The sequence below is a fragment of the Panulirus ornatus genome, chromosome 47 (assembly GCF_036320965.1).
Source record: "Panulirus ornatus isolate Po-2019 chromosome 47, ASM3632096v1, whole genome shotgun sequence".
NCBI lineage: Eukaryota > Metazoa > Arthropoda > Malacostraca > Decapoda > Palinuridae > Panulirus > Panulirus ornatus.
In genome coordinates this window covers 21,561,797-21,577,576 of record NC_092270.1, presented here as the reverse complement: position 1 = coordinate 21,577,576, position 15,780 = coordinate 21,561,797, and the positions used below count along the sequence as shown (strand labels likewise).

The 15,780-nt window shown below is 44.7% G+C and overlaps 1 protein-coding gene across 2 annotated transcripts in view; it reads left to right on the top strand.

The window, feature by feature from the left end:
• The window catches only part of LOC139763672 (insulin receptor-like), a 51,507-nt gene extending 38,085 nt beyond the window's left edge, over positions 1 to 13,422 (top strand). For both annotated transcript variants that reach the window (XM_071689976.1, XM_071689977.1), the window contains 12 exons: positions 47 to 126; positions 1,056 to 1,143; positions 3,113 to 3,612; positions 4,298 to 4,453; positions 5,885 to 6,044; positions 6,450 to 6,684; positions 6,906 to 7,047; positions 7,634 to 7,805; positions 8,118 to 8,254; positions 8,590 to 8,772; positions 9,571 to 9,798; positions 11,042 to 13,422. In XM_071689976.1, coding sequence (XP_071546077.1) covers positions 47 to 126; positions 1,056 to 1,143; positions 3,113 to 3,612; positions 4,298 to 4,453; positions 5,885 to 6,044; positions 6,450 to 6,684; positions 6,906 to 7,047; positions 7,634 to 7,805; positions 8,118 to 8,254; positions 8,590 to 8,772; positions 9,571 to 9,798; positions 11,042 to 11,305 — 2,345 coding nt within the window. In that variant the 3' untranslated portion in view covers positions 11,306 to 13,422. The remainder of the gene's footprint in view (positions 1 to 46; positions 127 to 1,055; positions 1,144 to 3,112; positions 3,613 to 4,297; positions 4,454 to 5,884; positions 6,045 to 6,449; positions 6,685 to 6,905; positions 7,048 to 7,633; positions 7,806 to 8,117; positions 8,255 to 8,589; positions 8,773 to 9,570; positions 9,799 to 11,041) is intronic.
• Positions 13,423 to 15,780: the final 2,358 nt, after the last annotated feature.

Genomic DNA, 15,780 nt, shown 5'->3' with positions numbered 1-15,780 from the left:
CACCTGCAAATGTTTTGTTCATACTGTGTTATATTTTTGGCTTCAGTGACAGATGATGTGCAGAGGATAAGCACGAAGGCCACCACTGTCAACATCACAGGTCTCAACTACTTCACAAGGTACAAGGTAAGTCCTTACGAGGATATGACTCGAAGTGCCCCAGGAAGGGACGAGAAGAGAAGTGAGGAGAAGTGAGATGGACAACAGTTTTGATGCCACCAGCCTTCCCTCTCTTTGGCATCATCCTACGAAACTGATCAATAATAAAGTTTGTTTAGAAGGGAAATGTTTACTAAAAGACACATCATTGTCAAAGCAAAAGATCAAAATCATTGGAAAATTATATTAATGGATCAGTTAAGTTAATTTTAGAGTAATATAATCTGATGAATCATTACTGTACGTATATAACTTCCTGAGCAGATGTTGTCTTTGTTCCTCTTACCAAACATGTGTTCCTCAGTGCATGTGTTCCTCAGTGTATGTGTTCCTCAGTGTATGTGTTCCTCAGTGTATGTGTCCCTCAGTGTATGTGTCCCTCAGTGCATGTGTTCCTCAGTGTATGTGTTCCTCAGTGTATGTGTTCCTCAGTGTATGTGTTCCTCAGTGCATGTGTTCCTCAGTGTATGTGTTCCTCAGTGTATGTGTTCCTCAGTGTATGTGTCCCTCAGTGTATGTGTCCCTCAGTGCATGTGTTCCTCAGTGTATGTGTCCCTCAGTGCATGTGTTCCTCAGTGTATGTGTCCCTCAGTGTATGTGTTCCTCAGTGTATGTGTCCCTCAGTGTATGTGTCCCTCAGTGTATGTGTTCCTCAGTGTATGTGTTCATCAGTGTATGTGTTCATCAGTGTATGTGTTCCTCAGTGTATGTGTCCCTCAGTGTATGTGTCCCTCAGTGTATGTGTTCCTCAGTGTATGTGTCCCTCAGTGTATGTGTTCCTCAGTGTATGTGTTCATCAGTGTATGTGTCCATCAGTGTATGTGTTCCTCAGTGTATGTGTCCCTCAGTGTATGTGTTACTCAGTGTATGTGTTCTTCAGTGTATGTGTTCTTCAGGTGTCGATCAGAGCGTGCCAGGCAGAGGTGGAGGGCCGGTCTCTCTGTAGCCTGTGGACCTCCATTGAAGCCACCACTCTACCAGACAGTAAGTCCACATACTGTATCTCCACCTAGTAATGCTGTATCTCCACCTAGTAATGTTGTATCTCCACCTAGTAATGCTGTATCTCCACCTAGTAATGCTGTATCTCAACCTAGTAATGCTGTATCTCCACCTAGTAATGCTGTATCTCCACCTATGAATGCTGTGTCTCCACCTAGTAATGCTGTATCTCCACCTAGTAATGCTGTATTTCCACCTAGTAATGCTGTATATCCACCTAGTAATGCTGTATCTCCACCTAGTAATGCTGTATCTCCACCTGGTAATGCTAGATCTCCACCTGGTAATGCTGTATCTCCACCTAGTAAAGCTGTATCTCCACCTAATAATGCTGTATCTCCACCTAGTAATGCTGTATCTCCACCTAGTAATGTTCTTTACCATGTGCAACGCCTCATGGTTACGGATCATTCGAAAGTTACAAAACTCTCTTTGTCTTTTTAACTAAAGCAAAACATTGACAGATGTTTAAAGGAGTGATAGAATATTGAACTGAATTTAGGTATTATATATAAGTAGATAGTGCACTGATACTTAGATGTGTGTGTGTGTGTGTGTGTGTGTGTGTGTGTGTGTGTGTGTGTGTGTGAACGTGTAATTACCCATTTGTGCTGTACAGGAAGAGTGCTTTCTATGCTTGAGGCCCATCTTCTGACCCATTTATATCTCATATGCTCGTGTTTTCTATATAGTGTTCTCATCTCTTGAATCTTCATGTTCCGCCCATCCACCATTCTTACACTCTAAAGAAACTTTTTCACATCTTTCTGAAATTTCGACATAGTTGTATGTTATGTCCTGTCGTTGTTCTGTCCCTTTATATACAACAGTCTGTCCCATAAAAGTTGTGATCAGGTCGCCCCCTTGTGTGTTTGTGTTTACATATACAAAGGCTTAAATGATCATTATGAAAATATCAAAAATGTTAGCTAGATATATGAAATCGTCGTATTCTAATGGGATGTTACCAAATACATATCCTACACTGTATTCTTCCTATTGTAGTTTTAGTAGTGATTTCATAAATACAAAGATTTATAACAAACACAAGATTTACTCACGCATTGGGTCATATCTATCATGATGTGTTCAGAGTTGTACGCCCTTCCTCTGGACGTACAACAATCTGATATTAAAGTGGGCCTTTCTCTTCTCACTGTAGCAACACTGATGCCTTCCTCACTTAATCTCTGAAGTCATGAAAATCATCATGTATGTGCATGATGGTCCATCTGTACATAACTTGTGCATCATCTCCCTCTGTACACAACATGTACGTCATCTCTCTCTGTACATAACCTGTACATCATCTCCCTCTGTACACAACATGTACGTCATCTCTCTCTGTACATAACCTGTACATCATCTCCCTCTTTATACAACCTGCACATCAGCTCCCTTTACACACAATCTACACATTTCTAAATGTATGCAACCATTTCCGTTCTCTGCGTTTGTGTGTAGAACATAAATATGTTGCAAGCAACGCCTCCACCTGCACTGTACATATTGAGGAAAGATAAGAATATGATGTTATCTCAAACGATCACTGATCAAAGAATGAATGCAAGTGAATATTGACCAAGATTTAAGGCTAAAGAAGTAGAATATGCATAATATAATGTATAAAGGTTGAATGAAGTTAAGGTAAACTCCTTTTCCTCCTTTTTTATACCAGAGAACCCAGTCTTGGTCCAATCAGGCCTCTTGTCATCTGCCTTCCTCCTGTAAACTCATGTCACCTCATAATGGTCTGGTTCAATGAATTCTGTGATGAAAGTGACTAACATGTCTTTCTGTTGAGAGATGAATTTAACAGATTGTATAGAGGACTGTGTGTGTGTGTTTGTGTGTGTGTGTGTGTGTGTGTGTGTGTGTGTGTGTGTGTGTGTGTGTGTGTGTGTGTGTCATTGCACAAGAATCAGAGAAATTCTTTGTCGTTTTATTTCAGAAAGTCGAAACGAAATATTATACTTCTGGGTCAAGGTTGAGGAGGTGGACGAGGAGCAGGAACTAGAAACAGACCATCAGACTCGCAGAGACCACCTCCAGGTCTTTACTCAGTCCAACATCATCTTCGACAACAGCAGCGAGGTCTTCACCACCACACTCTCCACCACCAACACTGGTGGCACCTCCTCCACCACCAGTGGTTCCAGCACCACCACAACCAACAGGCCCTCCAGCACCACAGACAGGCCCTCCAGCACCTCAGACAGGCCCTCCAGTACACCAGACAGGCCCTCCAGCACCACAGACAGGCCCCCCAGCACCACAGACAGGCCCTCCAACACAACAACCAGTCCCTCCAGCACCCCAGGCAGGTCCTCCAACACTGGCAGCGTCATTACCACAGGCAAGACCCTGCTCCTGGGTTGGACGCCACCACTGACCCCAAACGGCCCCCCTCTGGCATACTTCATCAAGTACACTCACACCGATGTCTCACAGGTCAGTCATGATCCAATAGTCTCAAAGTCCGGGAGTCATACGTATGTCGCATCCACTCACGATGAACTTGCTTCACACTCATTCAAAACCGACAAAGTGAGATCACCAAGTCTTGTGTTTACATGTCTTCCCAACAGAAAAGAGAAACATTGCTTTTTCCTCTTTCTTTTTACTTCTTTTTCTTTCTAGTCATGAGCAATTTTAACTCTGGTTTGGTGGATGTTTATCACCCCTCATCCATAATCGTTTGGTCAAACGCTTCGTCACTGAAGACCTCCCAGCTCTAGATACGCTCCCGTAATTATAGCTTCCTAGCTAAAGATACGGTCCTGTAACTGTAGCTTCCTAGCTGAAGGTACGGTCCTGTAACTGTAGCTTCCTAGCTGAAGATACGGTCCTGTAACTGTAGCTTGCTAGCTGAAGATACGGTCCCGTAACTGTAGCTTCCTAGCTAAAGATACGGTCCTGTAACTGTAGCTTCCTAGCTGAAGATACGGTCCTGTAACTGTAGCTTGCTAGCTGAAGATACGGTCCCGTAACTGTAGCTTCCTAGCTAAAAAGATACATTCCCGTATGTTCATCCAGTAGCTTTTAATTCAAAAGGAGAGAGAAACAGAGTGAAACTCACTAGCGAAGTTGTGGGTCTGGGCCGATGGCCACTGGAGTATGTCTGTATTTCCCACAGGGCAAGAGTGAGGAGTTTCGCTGCATACCGGAGGAGGAGGCGCGAGCTGCTGGCTACAGGCACAGAGTGGCTGGTCTCCAACCTGGCACCTACATTATCGAAATCCAGCTCCGCTCCTTGGGGGCCATAGGCGACTACACAACCCGGACTATCACGGTTAGGTTCCATCATAAATGTTCTCTAACTTACTGTTATCAATCTAGTCATTGGTCGATGTTTTTGCATAAGATTTCTTTATTGCATTTGCTTTTAGTTTCCAGTCTCTTTCTCACATTGTGCTGTCTCGTCTCCTGTTTGGATAAATGATCAGACTCTCTATAAACAATGGACCTTAATGGTATTACTTAAGTCTATTGTATTTCTGCTTTGGTGTACGTGTAAGTCTGCATACAGTAAGGTAAGGACTTTTAAGTTTACGTTCGTCACACTAGGCGTCCCCAGCTAGGCGTCCCCAGCTAGGCGTCCCCAGCTAGGCGTCCCCAGCTAGGTGTCCCCAGCTAGGCGTCCCCAGCTAGGTCTTCCCAGCTAGGTGTCCCCAGCTAGGTGTCCCCATCTACGTGTCGCCAGCTAGGCGTCCCCAGCTAGGCGTCCCCAGCTAGGCGTCCCCAGCTAGGTGTCCCCAGCTAGGCGTCCCCAGCTAGGTGTCCCCAGCTAGGCGTCCCCAGCTAGGCGTCCCCAGCTAGGCGTCCCCAGCTAGGCGTCCCCAGCCAGGTGTTTCCAGGTAGACAATCATCTTTTACGGCGTAGACTCAAGGAAGTCACTTGCAAGAAAGCCTCATGGGTAGACTTGTCACCAGAAAACCATTGTACAAAAGTTGATCTATATCTTGATCAATATAGAAATCACCTTCATGAATTATACATTCCTAAAGCTGTAGAATAACTTCACTATATCCAGGGTATCCATCACCAGTATGGGGCCCATCACTGGAGGAATCAATGGAGGTTGAACAAGATATGATAAAACCTGTGTTTGTGACAAGGGGAATGACCCACATAGGAATGTGAATAGGTTTAGACTCACCCACAAGTGAAGATATAATGTGTCATCAAGTGTAACACAGGAACATCAGGTGTGGAAGTTCTTATAGAAGAAAGTCAGATTGTTTTAGCATCCCAAAACGCCTCGCTGTACACCGAATTATAATTGCCCTTAGCTTTATATAGGACTGATGGCTTCCCAGAGTGTTATCTCTGGTGTGGCAGAACACTGGGCAAGGAGCTAGGAGACTTCACTTCTCGATATTTGTACTTGAGAGAATAGATCTGTGACGTAAAGCTAATTTATCAATATACTGTTTGATGGGACTGTATATCTGAGTGTTGTTATCTGTTGTGACGAAGGAGCGAAGGATAGGAACGGAAACTGAACCCAAGGACAAGGAATTTATTCTTTTCATTGTCTTGTCCGGAAGCCGTTGTCAAAACGTGTTGAGAAGAATAAATTCCAAGTTCTTGCTTTCGTAGCCCTTACTTTTAGACTGTGTGTGAGGTAAGGAGACACCAGCAACGTCCCCCCTATAGCACAGCACGGGAAACTGGTGATCACAAGAGTAATGATAATAATCTTCGTCTCTCCACCAACAGATAAGAGGCTCTTACTGGTTCTGGACCGTGCTGGTGGCCTTCCTGTGTGGGGGGATGCTGGGTATCTGCCTGATGGAGGTGGCTGTCTGGTTCCGACGTCGACGACGAACTGCGGGGCCAGACACCCCACAATTCGTTACCCATAACCCCAACTACGGAGGTAGGAGGCGTTGACCTCAGGTAGTAGTAGACGAGGGAGGCCATCCAGGTAATCTACCGTATTGCTGCTATTGGGTAGACTTTGGATTGAATTACTGGAACAAGTCATAGCCTCATGGAAGTACAAAGGACATTTGAGTTCATATATGATCTTGAGTAATGAGTCGTGATGCCATCCCTCTTAATGTCCATATTTCATGCTGAAAGTTACATGTGGAAGGCTAGTTGTAGCATTGTCATCAGGGACTATATTTTTCCATTTATAAACCCACTACATAATTATCTTCCTCATTCAGTGGTGAGTTTATTGTTTCATAGTCAAAACTAGGATATATTGTCAACAATTTTAGCCTTCAAGCACGGCAATGCTTCTCAGTGATTCCGTCTTCATCAATTCTGTTTCCAGAGCTCCTGCTGGGCGACACGCTGCAGCAGATCAAGGAGAAGTATGTGATCAGCCGAGACGCCCTACAGATCGACTTAGAGCACAAGCTGGGTGAGGGCTGCTTCGGCATGGTGTATAGAGGCGTGCTGTCCTCAGCGGACTCAGGGACGGAGGTCCGGGTGGCGGTCAAAGCACTCAACGAACTCGCGACGTACTCAGAGGTTAAACGCTTCCTGCAAGAGGCGGTGGTTATGCAGTGAGTGGTTATGCCACGTCCTCAGCTGTTATGGTGTAGTCGAATCACATAAGAGATCAATTCTATTAAGGAAGTTCATTAAACTCCATATTGTATCTCATCTATATTGCATGATCATGCCCCATCTCCACTCACAACGATGAGTCACTGGTAGATTTTAAAAGTATCCACAAAATTCAAACTTCTTTCTCAAGCGAAGAGCATTTTTCCTTCATTGACAGAGACATCAACTCCAACTTCGTGGTACACCTGATGGGCGTCGTGGCCAACTTCCCGCCCATCTACGTAGTGATGGAACTGATGGAGCGAGGTGATCTGAAGTCCTTCTTGCGCACCGAGGCTGGCGGAATGCTACCAGAGACGGTACGTTCACCTTCTTACTCTCCTCTGTTCACATCTCCTCAGTAATGTAACAGTTGATACGTTCTTTAGGTTATAGAACTCTTTCCTACACTTAACTTTAAAAATCTAACATCATCACATCTCAGCAAGCCACTAGATCAAAGTTTTACTTGAATTCTGTTTTGTTTCTGAGTATTTAAGAGACTTGGTTCTTGCCAGTGCCATCTATACGTGACCCAGAGCCTCTTTGGAGTAACTGACTCACAGCCTTAAAGCATTTAATTCTAATGTCGGCACAGTGGAAGTTGTAGGCCGGAGTGCGTCGATATGATCCTCCACGGGAGCTTTGCCGTGGAGGATGACAGCGTCGCTCCTCGGCACCAGGCCTCGTTATAAGATAGTGAGACTGCGGCACAGTGGGACTTGTAGGCCAGAGTGCGACGAGATGATCCTCCACGGGAGCTTTACCGTGGAGGATGACAGCGTCGCTCCTCGGCACCAGGCCACGGTATAAGATAGTGAGACTACCCCCCCCCCCCCCTTTGAGGCTGTATAGCACTGTTATATAGCCTGAGGGGGAACATCACAGCGTCCTTTACCTCTTCAGAAAATGGTCGAGATGTCGGTGGAAGCGGCAGACGGCATGGCTTACCTGGCGGCGAAGAAACTGGTACATCGAGACCTGGCTGCTCGCAACTGCATGCTGGACGCAGGTCTTACGCTCAAGATCGGCGATTTCGGCTTTACGAAGTACCTCAAGACAGACTATTACAGGAAGCGTGAGTAGGAGAGGCCTCTACACACACACACACACACACACACACACACACACACAGGCACACACACTCGATTATTTCATTGATACAATGACCCTCTTGTTATCAGTCAACAGCTTGAAAACAGTCCAATATAATGACGAGTATTTCAACCATTAATTCATCTTGTTCTTATCTATAAAATTTAATACCAACACCACAGATATTTCAACTACACCATGAGATATAGTTTGTGTCTCTGTTGTGATCATACGTTGACCGGAACTACCCACACAGAGATCTGATGGTAGTTACCATCTCCATCCCACACCACAGAGGGACGTGAGTTCCTGCCTGTTAGATGGATGGCCCCTGAGTCGTTGCAGTACGGACGCTACTCGTCTCGTTCTGACGTGTGGAGCTACGGCGTCCTCCTGTGGGAGGTGGTTACCCGTGGCTCCCTCCCCTACCAGGTACTGACGCCCCACACACACACACACACACACACACACACGAACTCACCACCGTCTTGGTTGCTTTGAGAAATATGTGTGTGTGTGTGTGTGTGTGTGTGTGTGTGATAATGGTCTACCAAGTAGCGGTAGATGTCCATCTATCGACTGAATTTCATGGGAATATCTACTACAGGGAACTAAGCCATGGCCCTGAATGATTGAATAGTATATAAGAAATGGTCCTCTACAATCACAGCCTGCCAAAATCTAAGGGTCGACTGAGGTTAGGTTTGTGCTGGTGTGAACAAAGTGTTGAGATCATAATTATCTTAACTACTTGTTTGTTATTGAAGGGATACGTGAACGAGGAAGTCTGCGCCATGGTAACGTCTGGACTGCGCCTGGAGTGTCCACGCAGAGGTCCAGACTTCCTCTTCTCGCTCATGCTCCAGTGCTGGAAGTTCCAGGCCAAAGAGCGACCCACCTTCATCCAGCTGGTCCGCCTCCTGCTGCCCAGGACCACCAGGGAATACCTGGTGGGTCTCTTGTAGAAACCATGTGAGGGTTGTAGAAACCTTGTGAGGGTTGTAGAAACCATGTGAGGGTTGTAGAAACCTTGTGAGGGTATTAGAGGGTGTAGAAACCATGTAAAGGTTGTACAAACCATGTGAAGGTTGTAGAAACCTTGTGAGGGTTGTAGAAACCATGTGAAGGTTGTAGAAAGCAAGTGAAGGTTGTAGAAACCTTATGAGGGTTGTAGAAACCTTGTGAAGGTTGTAGAAACCACGTGAAGGTTGTAAAAACCTTATGAGGGTTGTAGAAACCATGTAAAGGCTGTAGAAACCATATGAAGATTGTAGAAACCTTATGAAGGCTGTAGAAACCATGTGAAGGTTTAGAAACCATGTGAATGGAGTTAGAACCATGTGAATGTTCTTTAAACCATGTAAAGGTTGTCTAACCCCTTCGGAGATAGGTAATTTTTCACACTTCCCTTTAATGATTTATCAATTACTGTATTTTGTGAGCTACTGTATGGTACAGTGACACTCTAGGTAGATACCTGTATTCCACAACCTCTGTCGAGAGATGTTAGTGTACAACATAGATTTGAGCATGAGTCTTTATAACCCCACAGAAGAGGTTAGGTTTTTGTGATATCTTAGATGGCTTCTCTTTTCCTAACAACATGTAATGAGTTGTTCTAATCATTCATCAACATTACCACTGTAATTCCACTGTAAGTTGGCCAGTGGGACAGAGGGTAGATAGTGAGGTGTGTCCCTCCTTCCCATCAGATGTTCTCATTGTGTTCTCGCTTGCCTCTCCTTCAGGCGTACTTCGAGCGAGTGTCCTTCTTCCACAGCGCCATCTGTTGTGATTCTGAGAGCACTGAGGACAATGACGAAGGCTTCATCGCCAGCGGCTCCCTGGACCCCAGCCTGGAAGATGGAGAAGCGGAGCATTCCTTCACCTCCCTCCCTCCCTCCATCCCCCGCCACCACCACGACCACAACGACCAACACATACCTGAGGACGACATGGGCGCCGAGGACGACCTGGTAAGACCTTACCATCTTTTTACTTTCTACCTCCTGCTTCCTCCACGACGTAGCCCCTCCTGCTCCTCCACGACGTAGCCCCTCCTCCTCCAGCTATGACTTCCTCCTGCTCCTCCACGACGTAGCCCCTCCTCCAGGTGTGACTGCCTCCTCCTCCTCCACGACGTAGCCCCTCCTGCTCCTCCACGACGTAACACCTCCTCCTCCAGCTGTGGCTTCCTCCTGTTCCTCCACGACGTAACCCCTCCTCCTCCACGACGTAACCTCCTCCTCCAGGTGTGGCTACCTCCTGCTCCTCCACGACGTAACCTCCTCCTCCAGAAACTGTGACAAGGACTGGACCAAACATCATCTGGAAATTGTTGGAAAGCCAATATATGTTCCATATATAACCACTTTGTGTTGCAGATGTTCCATATATAACCACTTTGTGTTGCAGATGTTCCATATATAACCACTTTGTGTTGCAGATGTTCCATATATGTCCAGATTGTGTTGCAGAAGTTCCATATATTTTCAGATGTGTTGTAGATGCTTCTTATATGTCCAGATGTGTTGCAGACGATGTTTCACATATGAGCAGTTGTGTTGCATAAGATGTCATGTTCTTGAAACACTACAATCATGAGTAACATGTCCTCATTGCTTCTACACCCTTAGTATTGCATTGTCTGTCGCGTTTTGTTTTGCAGTACCAAAAAATACCTTAACACAACTTTATTTCCTTCAAAGTAACCATGACTCTGCATTGATTTGGTGTAATGTCAACATTTCATCACAAAAGTTGAATGGTTATTAGATTTCTAATGTTATCAAGTCATAAAATACAACCAGGCAAAGTATATCATGAAGTAAGAAGGATCTATAACACATTTCCATGATATTAAAACTGTGTTTTTTATTCTTAGTGTTCCCCCAGGGGAGTGTCAGTGTTGCCAGTGTCCCCCCAGGGGTGTGTCAGTGTAGCCAGTGTTCCCCCAGGGGTGTGTCAGTGTAGCCAGTGTCCCCCCAGGGGAGTGTCAGTGTAGCCAGTGTTCCCCCAGGGGAGTGTGTCAGTGTAGCCAGTGTTCCCCCAGGGGAGTGTGTCAGTGTAGCCAGTGTTCCCCCAGGGGTATGTGAGTGTTGCCAGTGTCCCCCCAGAAGTGTGTCAGGGTTGCCAGTGCTCCCCCAGGGGTATGTGAGTGTTGCCAGTGTTCCCCCAGGGGTATGTCACATTGGTCACCACCGGTGGTCTTCCCCACAGGTGTGCCTGACGCCCAACTATCCTTACAAGCGGTCGTCATGCGCGTCTCTCTCATGCATCATGGGTACGAGCCAGGTCAGCCAGGGAATACGCCTCACACCCACCACGGACGCCCCACACAAACCCACCACGGACGCCCCACACAAACCCACCACGGACGCCCCACACAAACCCACCAGGGACGCACCACACAAACCCACCAGGGACGCCCCACACAAACCCACCAAGACCCACCACCGCTCCTCCTACCTCGCTCAGTTCTGATCCCGACGTCAAGCGAAGGAACTCTTACGACGTCAAGCGGGGGATCTCTTACTCCCGACGTCAAGCGGGGGATCTCTTACTCCCGACGTCAAGCGGGGGATCTCTTACTCCCGACGTCAAGCGGAGGATCTCTTACGACGTCAAGCGGGGGATCTCGCGCCCTGCCTTGGCCAGGAAGAACATGTCCGTACGGCTTCTGAAGAAGGAGGAACTACATGTTCATGTTGACAAAACGTCTGAGTGTTGTCTCTCGAGTCTCGACGCTTTCCCGCTTCGTGTGTGTGTGTGCGGGGCTGGGAAGCGGGTCTCACAGTGCAAGGAGGACCAGAAGCGGATCCTTGACCCACTTCCTCCATCCACCAGTGGCTGACACACTCGTATGTCTATCTGTATTCCACAGTTTATGCAAAAGTAGATAATAATTGCTTCGTGTGACCAAAGTCATATATTTATATATGTCTATTGAATCTAAACGCTTCATCTTGGCTTCTACAGTGACTATAGAATGATGTTCAGAAATAGCTATACATGTGGCATCTAGCAAAGCAAGGTTCTGTACGGGGCCATGTAGAAAGTCTGGACGTGTGTGTGTGTGTGTGTGTGTGTGTGTGTGTGTGTATCTGAATGTTGGACGTCAGCTGGCAAGATAGCAAGTCTCGTCACTGGTATATCTGAGTTAGGATAACATGTCTCGTCACTGGTATATCTGAGTTAGGATAACATGTTTCGTCACTTGCATATCTGAGTTAGGATAACATGTTTCGTCAGTGGCATATCTGAGTTAGGATAACATGTCTCGTCACTGGTATATCTGAGTTAGGATAACATGTTTCGTCAGTGGCATATCTGAGTTAGGATAACATGTCTCGTCACTGGCATATCTGAGTTAGGATAACATGTCTCGTCACTGGTATATCTGAGTTAGGATAACATGTCTCGTCAGTGGTATATCTGAGTTAGGATAACATGTCTCGTCACTGGTATATCTGAGTTAGGATAACAGGTCTCGTCACTGGTATATCTGAGTTAGGATAACAGGTCTCGTCACTGGTATATCTGAGTTAGGATAACATGTCTCGTCAGTGGCATATCTGAGTTAGGATAACATGTCTCGTCACTGGTATATCTGAGTTAGGATAACAGGTCTCGTCACTGGTATATCTGAGTTAGGATAACATGTCTCGTCACTGGTATATCTGAGTTAGGATAACAGGTCTCGTCACTGGCATATCTGAGTTAGGATAACATGTCTCGTCACTGGCATATCTGAGTTAGGATAACATGTCTTGTCAAGGATGTATGTGAGTTAGGATAGCAGGTTTCATCAGTGATATGTCACAGTTAGGAGTGCAAGTTTCATCATTATCACGTCTGTAGGTCTGGATAGCAGGTTTCGTCAGTGTGAATTAAGAAGATAAGTGAAACAGAGCGTTATCGGGGCTATGTTGTAGTTAAGATAACTGAAGCAGAGCGTTATCGGGGCTATGTTGTAGTTAACTGAAGCAGAGCGTTATCGGGGCTATGTTGTAGTTAAGATAACTGAAGCAGAGCGTTATCGGGGCTATGTTGTAGTTAAGATAACTGAAGCAGAGCTTTATCGGGGCTATGTTGTAGTTAAGATAACTGAAGCAGAGCGTTATCGGGGCTATGTTGTAATTAAGATAACTGAAGCAGAGCGTTATCAGGGCTATGTTGTAGTTAAGATAACTGAAGCAGAGCGTTATCGGGGCTATGTTGTAGTTAAGATAACTGAAGCAGAGCGTTATCGGGGCTATGTTGTGAGTTATAAAGTGACTGATGTATTTGTATTGCTGTAGAGGCTCTTGCCATGTCTATATATCTACATGTTATATATGCTGTAGTCCATAGAAACGTTCAAGTATGATGATATATAGTTATAGTTCTTGCTATGTAAACAAATGTTTATGTATGATGGTTCTTGCTATGTAAACACATTAGAGAAATTATTTTGCATGAATACGTAAAGGAAATTTGGAAATCATTGCCAGCTGTAGCTAGGAAAGTTTTTCTACTCTTTAGAAATAAGTTCTGTGTTGTGGCATTAGTCTTTTGAGACATAATTATCATTTATAATAAACTTTTTATCAACAGTTTAAGATCATATCAACGACCACACCTTCTCCTTCGTGGACACCACAGTCCAACACTGGGTTACTGTGTGTTGGCGTGAGGCCACACTGCACAGCAAGGAACAGATGAGTATATCAAATATGTTCTCGGCGAGATAACAGGAGGATATAACTGGTATGCTCGATAACACAACCAAGAGAAAGGCTGAGTGTATCACTGTCACCAGATATGATAGATATGTGAATGTTTAATGTTGTTAACACCTTTCTAGTTCATCTGGGAGTGAGTGAATATTAATCTTACACATACCAATGCAACATGGAGACGTTTGAATGGTATAACAACACACAAAAACATAGTCAAGATCTTTCCATTAGTAATAACAGTAATACGTGTTCATCAATACCTACAACATTATGTTTAACTTAGTCATGTCTCGTACTATTAGCACAGTGCATAGCTGTGTCTGGCACATGCACGTGCATACAGTCACTTATAAGGTCTGGCACACACACACACACACACACGTGCATACAGTCACTTATAAGGTCTGGCACACACACACACACACGTGCATACAGTCACTTATAAGGTCTGGCACACACACGTATGACAAATATACTCCATTTCATGTATAACATAATTGATATGTGTAACGAAAGTCTAGCAGTTGGTATCATATATCTAGATCTTCACAAACCTTTCAGTAAGTTTCCACAGTAAAAATTACAGGCAAAAATTAAGTCACATGGCATTGATGAAATTGTACTTCAGTAAATAGGGAATTGGTTGACTGGCTGTAGAATCGTTATCAATGGTCAGGCCTCAGAATGGTTAGGCTTAATGAGTGGAGTGCCACTAGGATCGGTGTTGGAACCAGTTTTCTTTCTTATATATATATATATATATATATATATATATATATATATATATATATATATATATATATATATATATATATACAGTAATGATATTGGTAAAAGCCTACATTGCAAGATATCAAATTTCGCTGATGATAAAAAGCTGGGAAATAAATCTATAAATGACCATGAGCGTCTACACCTTCAAATTGACATAGATAAACAGATGGATTGGTCTCATACGTGGCAAAGTATAAATTCTGATGAACTGCAAAAGATAAATGAAGAAATAAACTTGAGCGTAAGCAATGCACAGTGAATAGAGCAAGCAAAATTCTTGGATTCATAGGCGTGGCCTTCGAATTTAAGTCACCCTGCTCTTCACAATTCAATGGTTCGTCCACATCTTGAATATTGTGTTCAGTTTGGGTCCCCCTACCTAAAGAGACAAACAGAACAAGCAGTCATGATGATCCAGGACGATTACTTATTAAGCATTTGAATCTATTTAGCTTAGAAAAGAGAGAGTTAAGAGGTGATCGAATACAAGTATTCAAAATAATCAAAGGCTTTGATCGTCTTGATCTACCATGTTATCAAAACTTGATTCGTCTGATTCTACTCTTAGTAACAGATACAAACTCATGGACAAACGTTTGATGTTGAGTGAGGCGAAGTTCCTTTAGTTTAGAAGGATTGTTAACAAATGGAACGAATTGCCAGTTAGAGTGACTGAAAACAAGACGTTATAGAACTGACTTGATAAATACATCGCTTTAGGTCCACGACTTGATACGTTTGCGCCTCCTTAGCCACACTGATAATTGCAGGTTATTCATTTTGTTATCTGTATGCCTTGCTAACTTTTACGACTCTCCATTGTTTCTGATGTCTTCCACTGTCACCAATAGCCTCGAAAGGACCCAGTGGTCTGCTAGTGTATAAATTCCTCCGTAATCCTTTGTATATGACTGTGTGGATGGCAATAGCAGGACGAAGGCGGTAAAAGTGGACGAATATGGCCCCTCGGGAATCATTAGGGTCATTTACTACTATAAAGGCAAGGGAAACGAGCCTCTATTAGCGATGCAGAAGACGTCCAACTGCTGATTTGTGGCAGTCGTGGTAGCCTGCAGGACGCAGGATCGTATAATGAAGACCAGTATGGCTGTGACTGCTAGTCCAGTATGGCTGTGGCTGCTAGTCCAGTATGGCTGTGGCTGCTAGTCCAGTATGGCTGTGGCTGCTAGTCCAGTATGGCTGTAGCTGCTAGTCCAGTATGGCTGTGGCTACTAGTCCAGTATGGCTGTGGCTGCTAGTCCAGTATGGCTGTGGCTGCTAGTCCAGTATGGCTGTGGCTGCTTCCGCCAGCATATCAGGTCTGAGAGGCCTTCAGACCTGACATGTACATTGACACTGACCTTGGTGGCTACTTTGTGAACTCTGCCTCAATTTGGACTTTTAGAACACCATCTGATCCCTTATGATGCACCAGTGAGGTTCTCAAAAAAACTAAACAAAGAC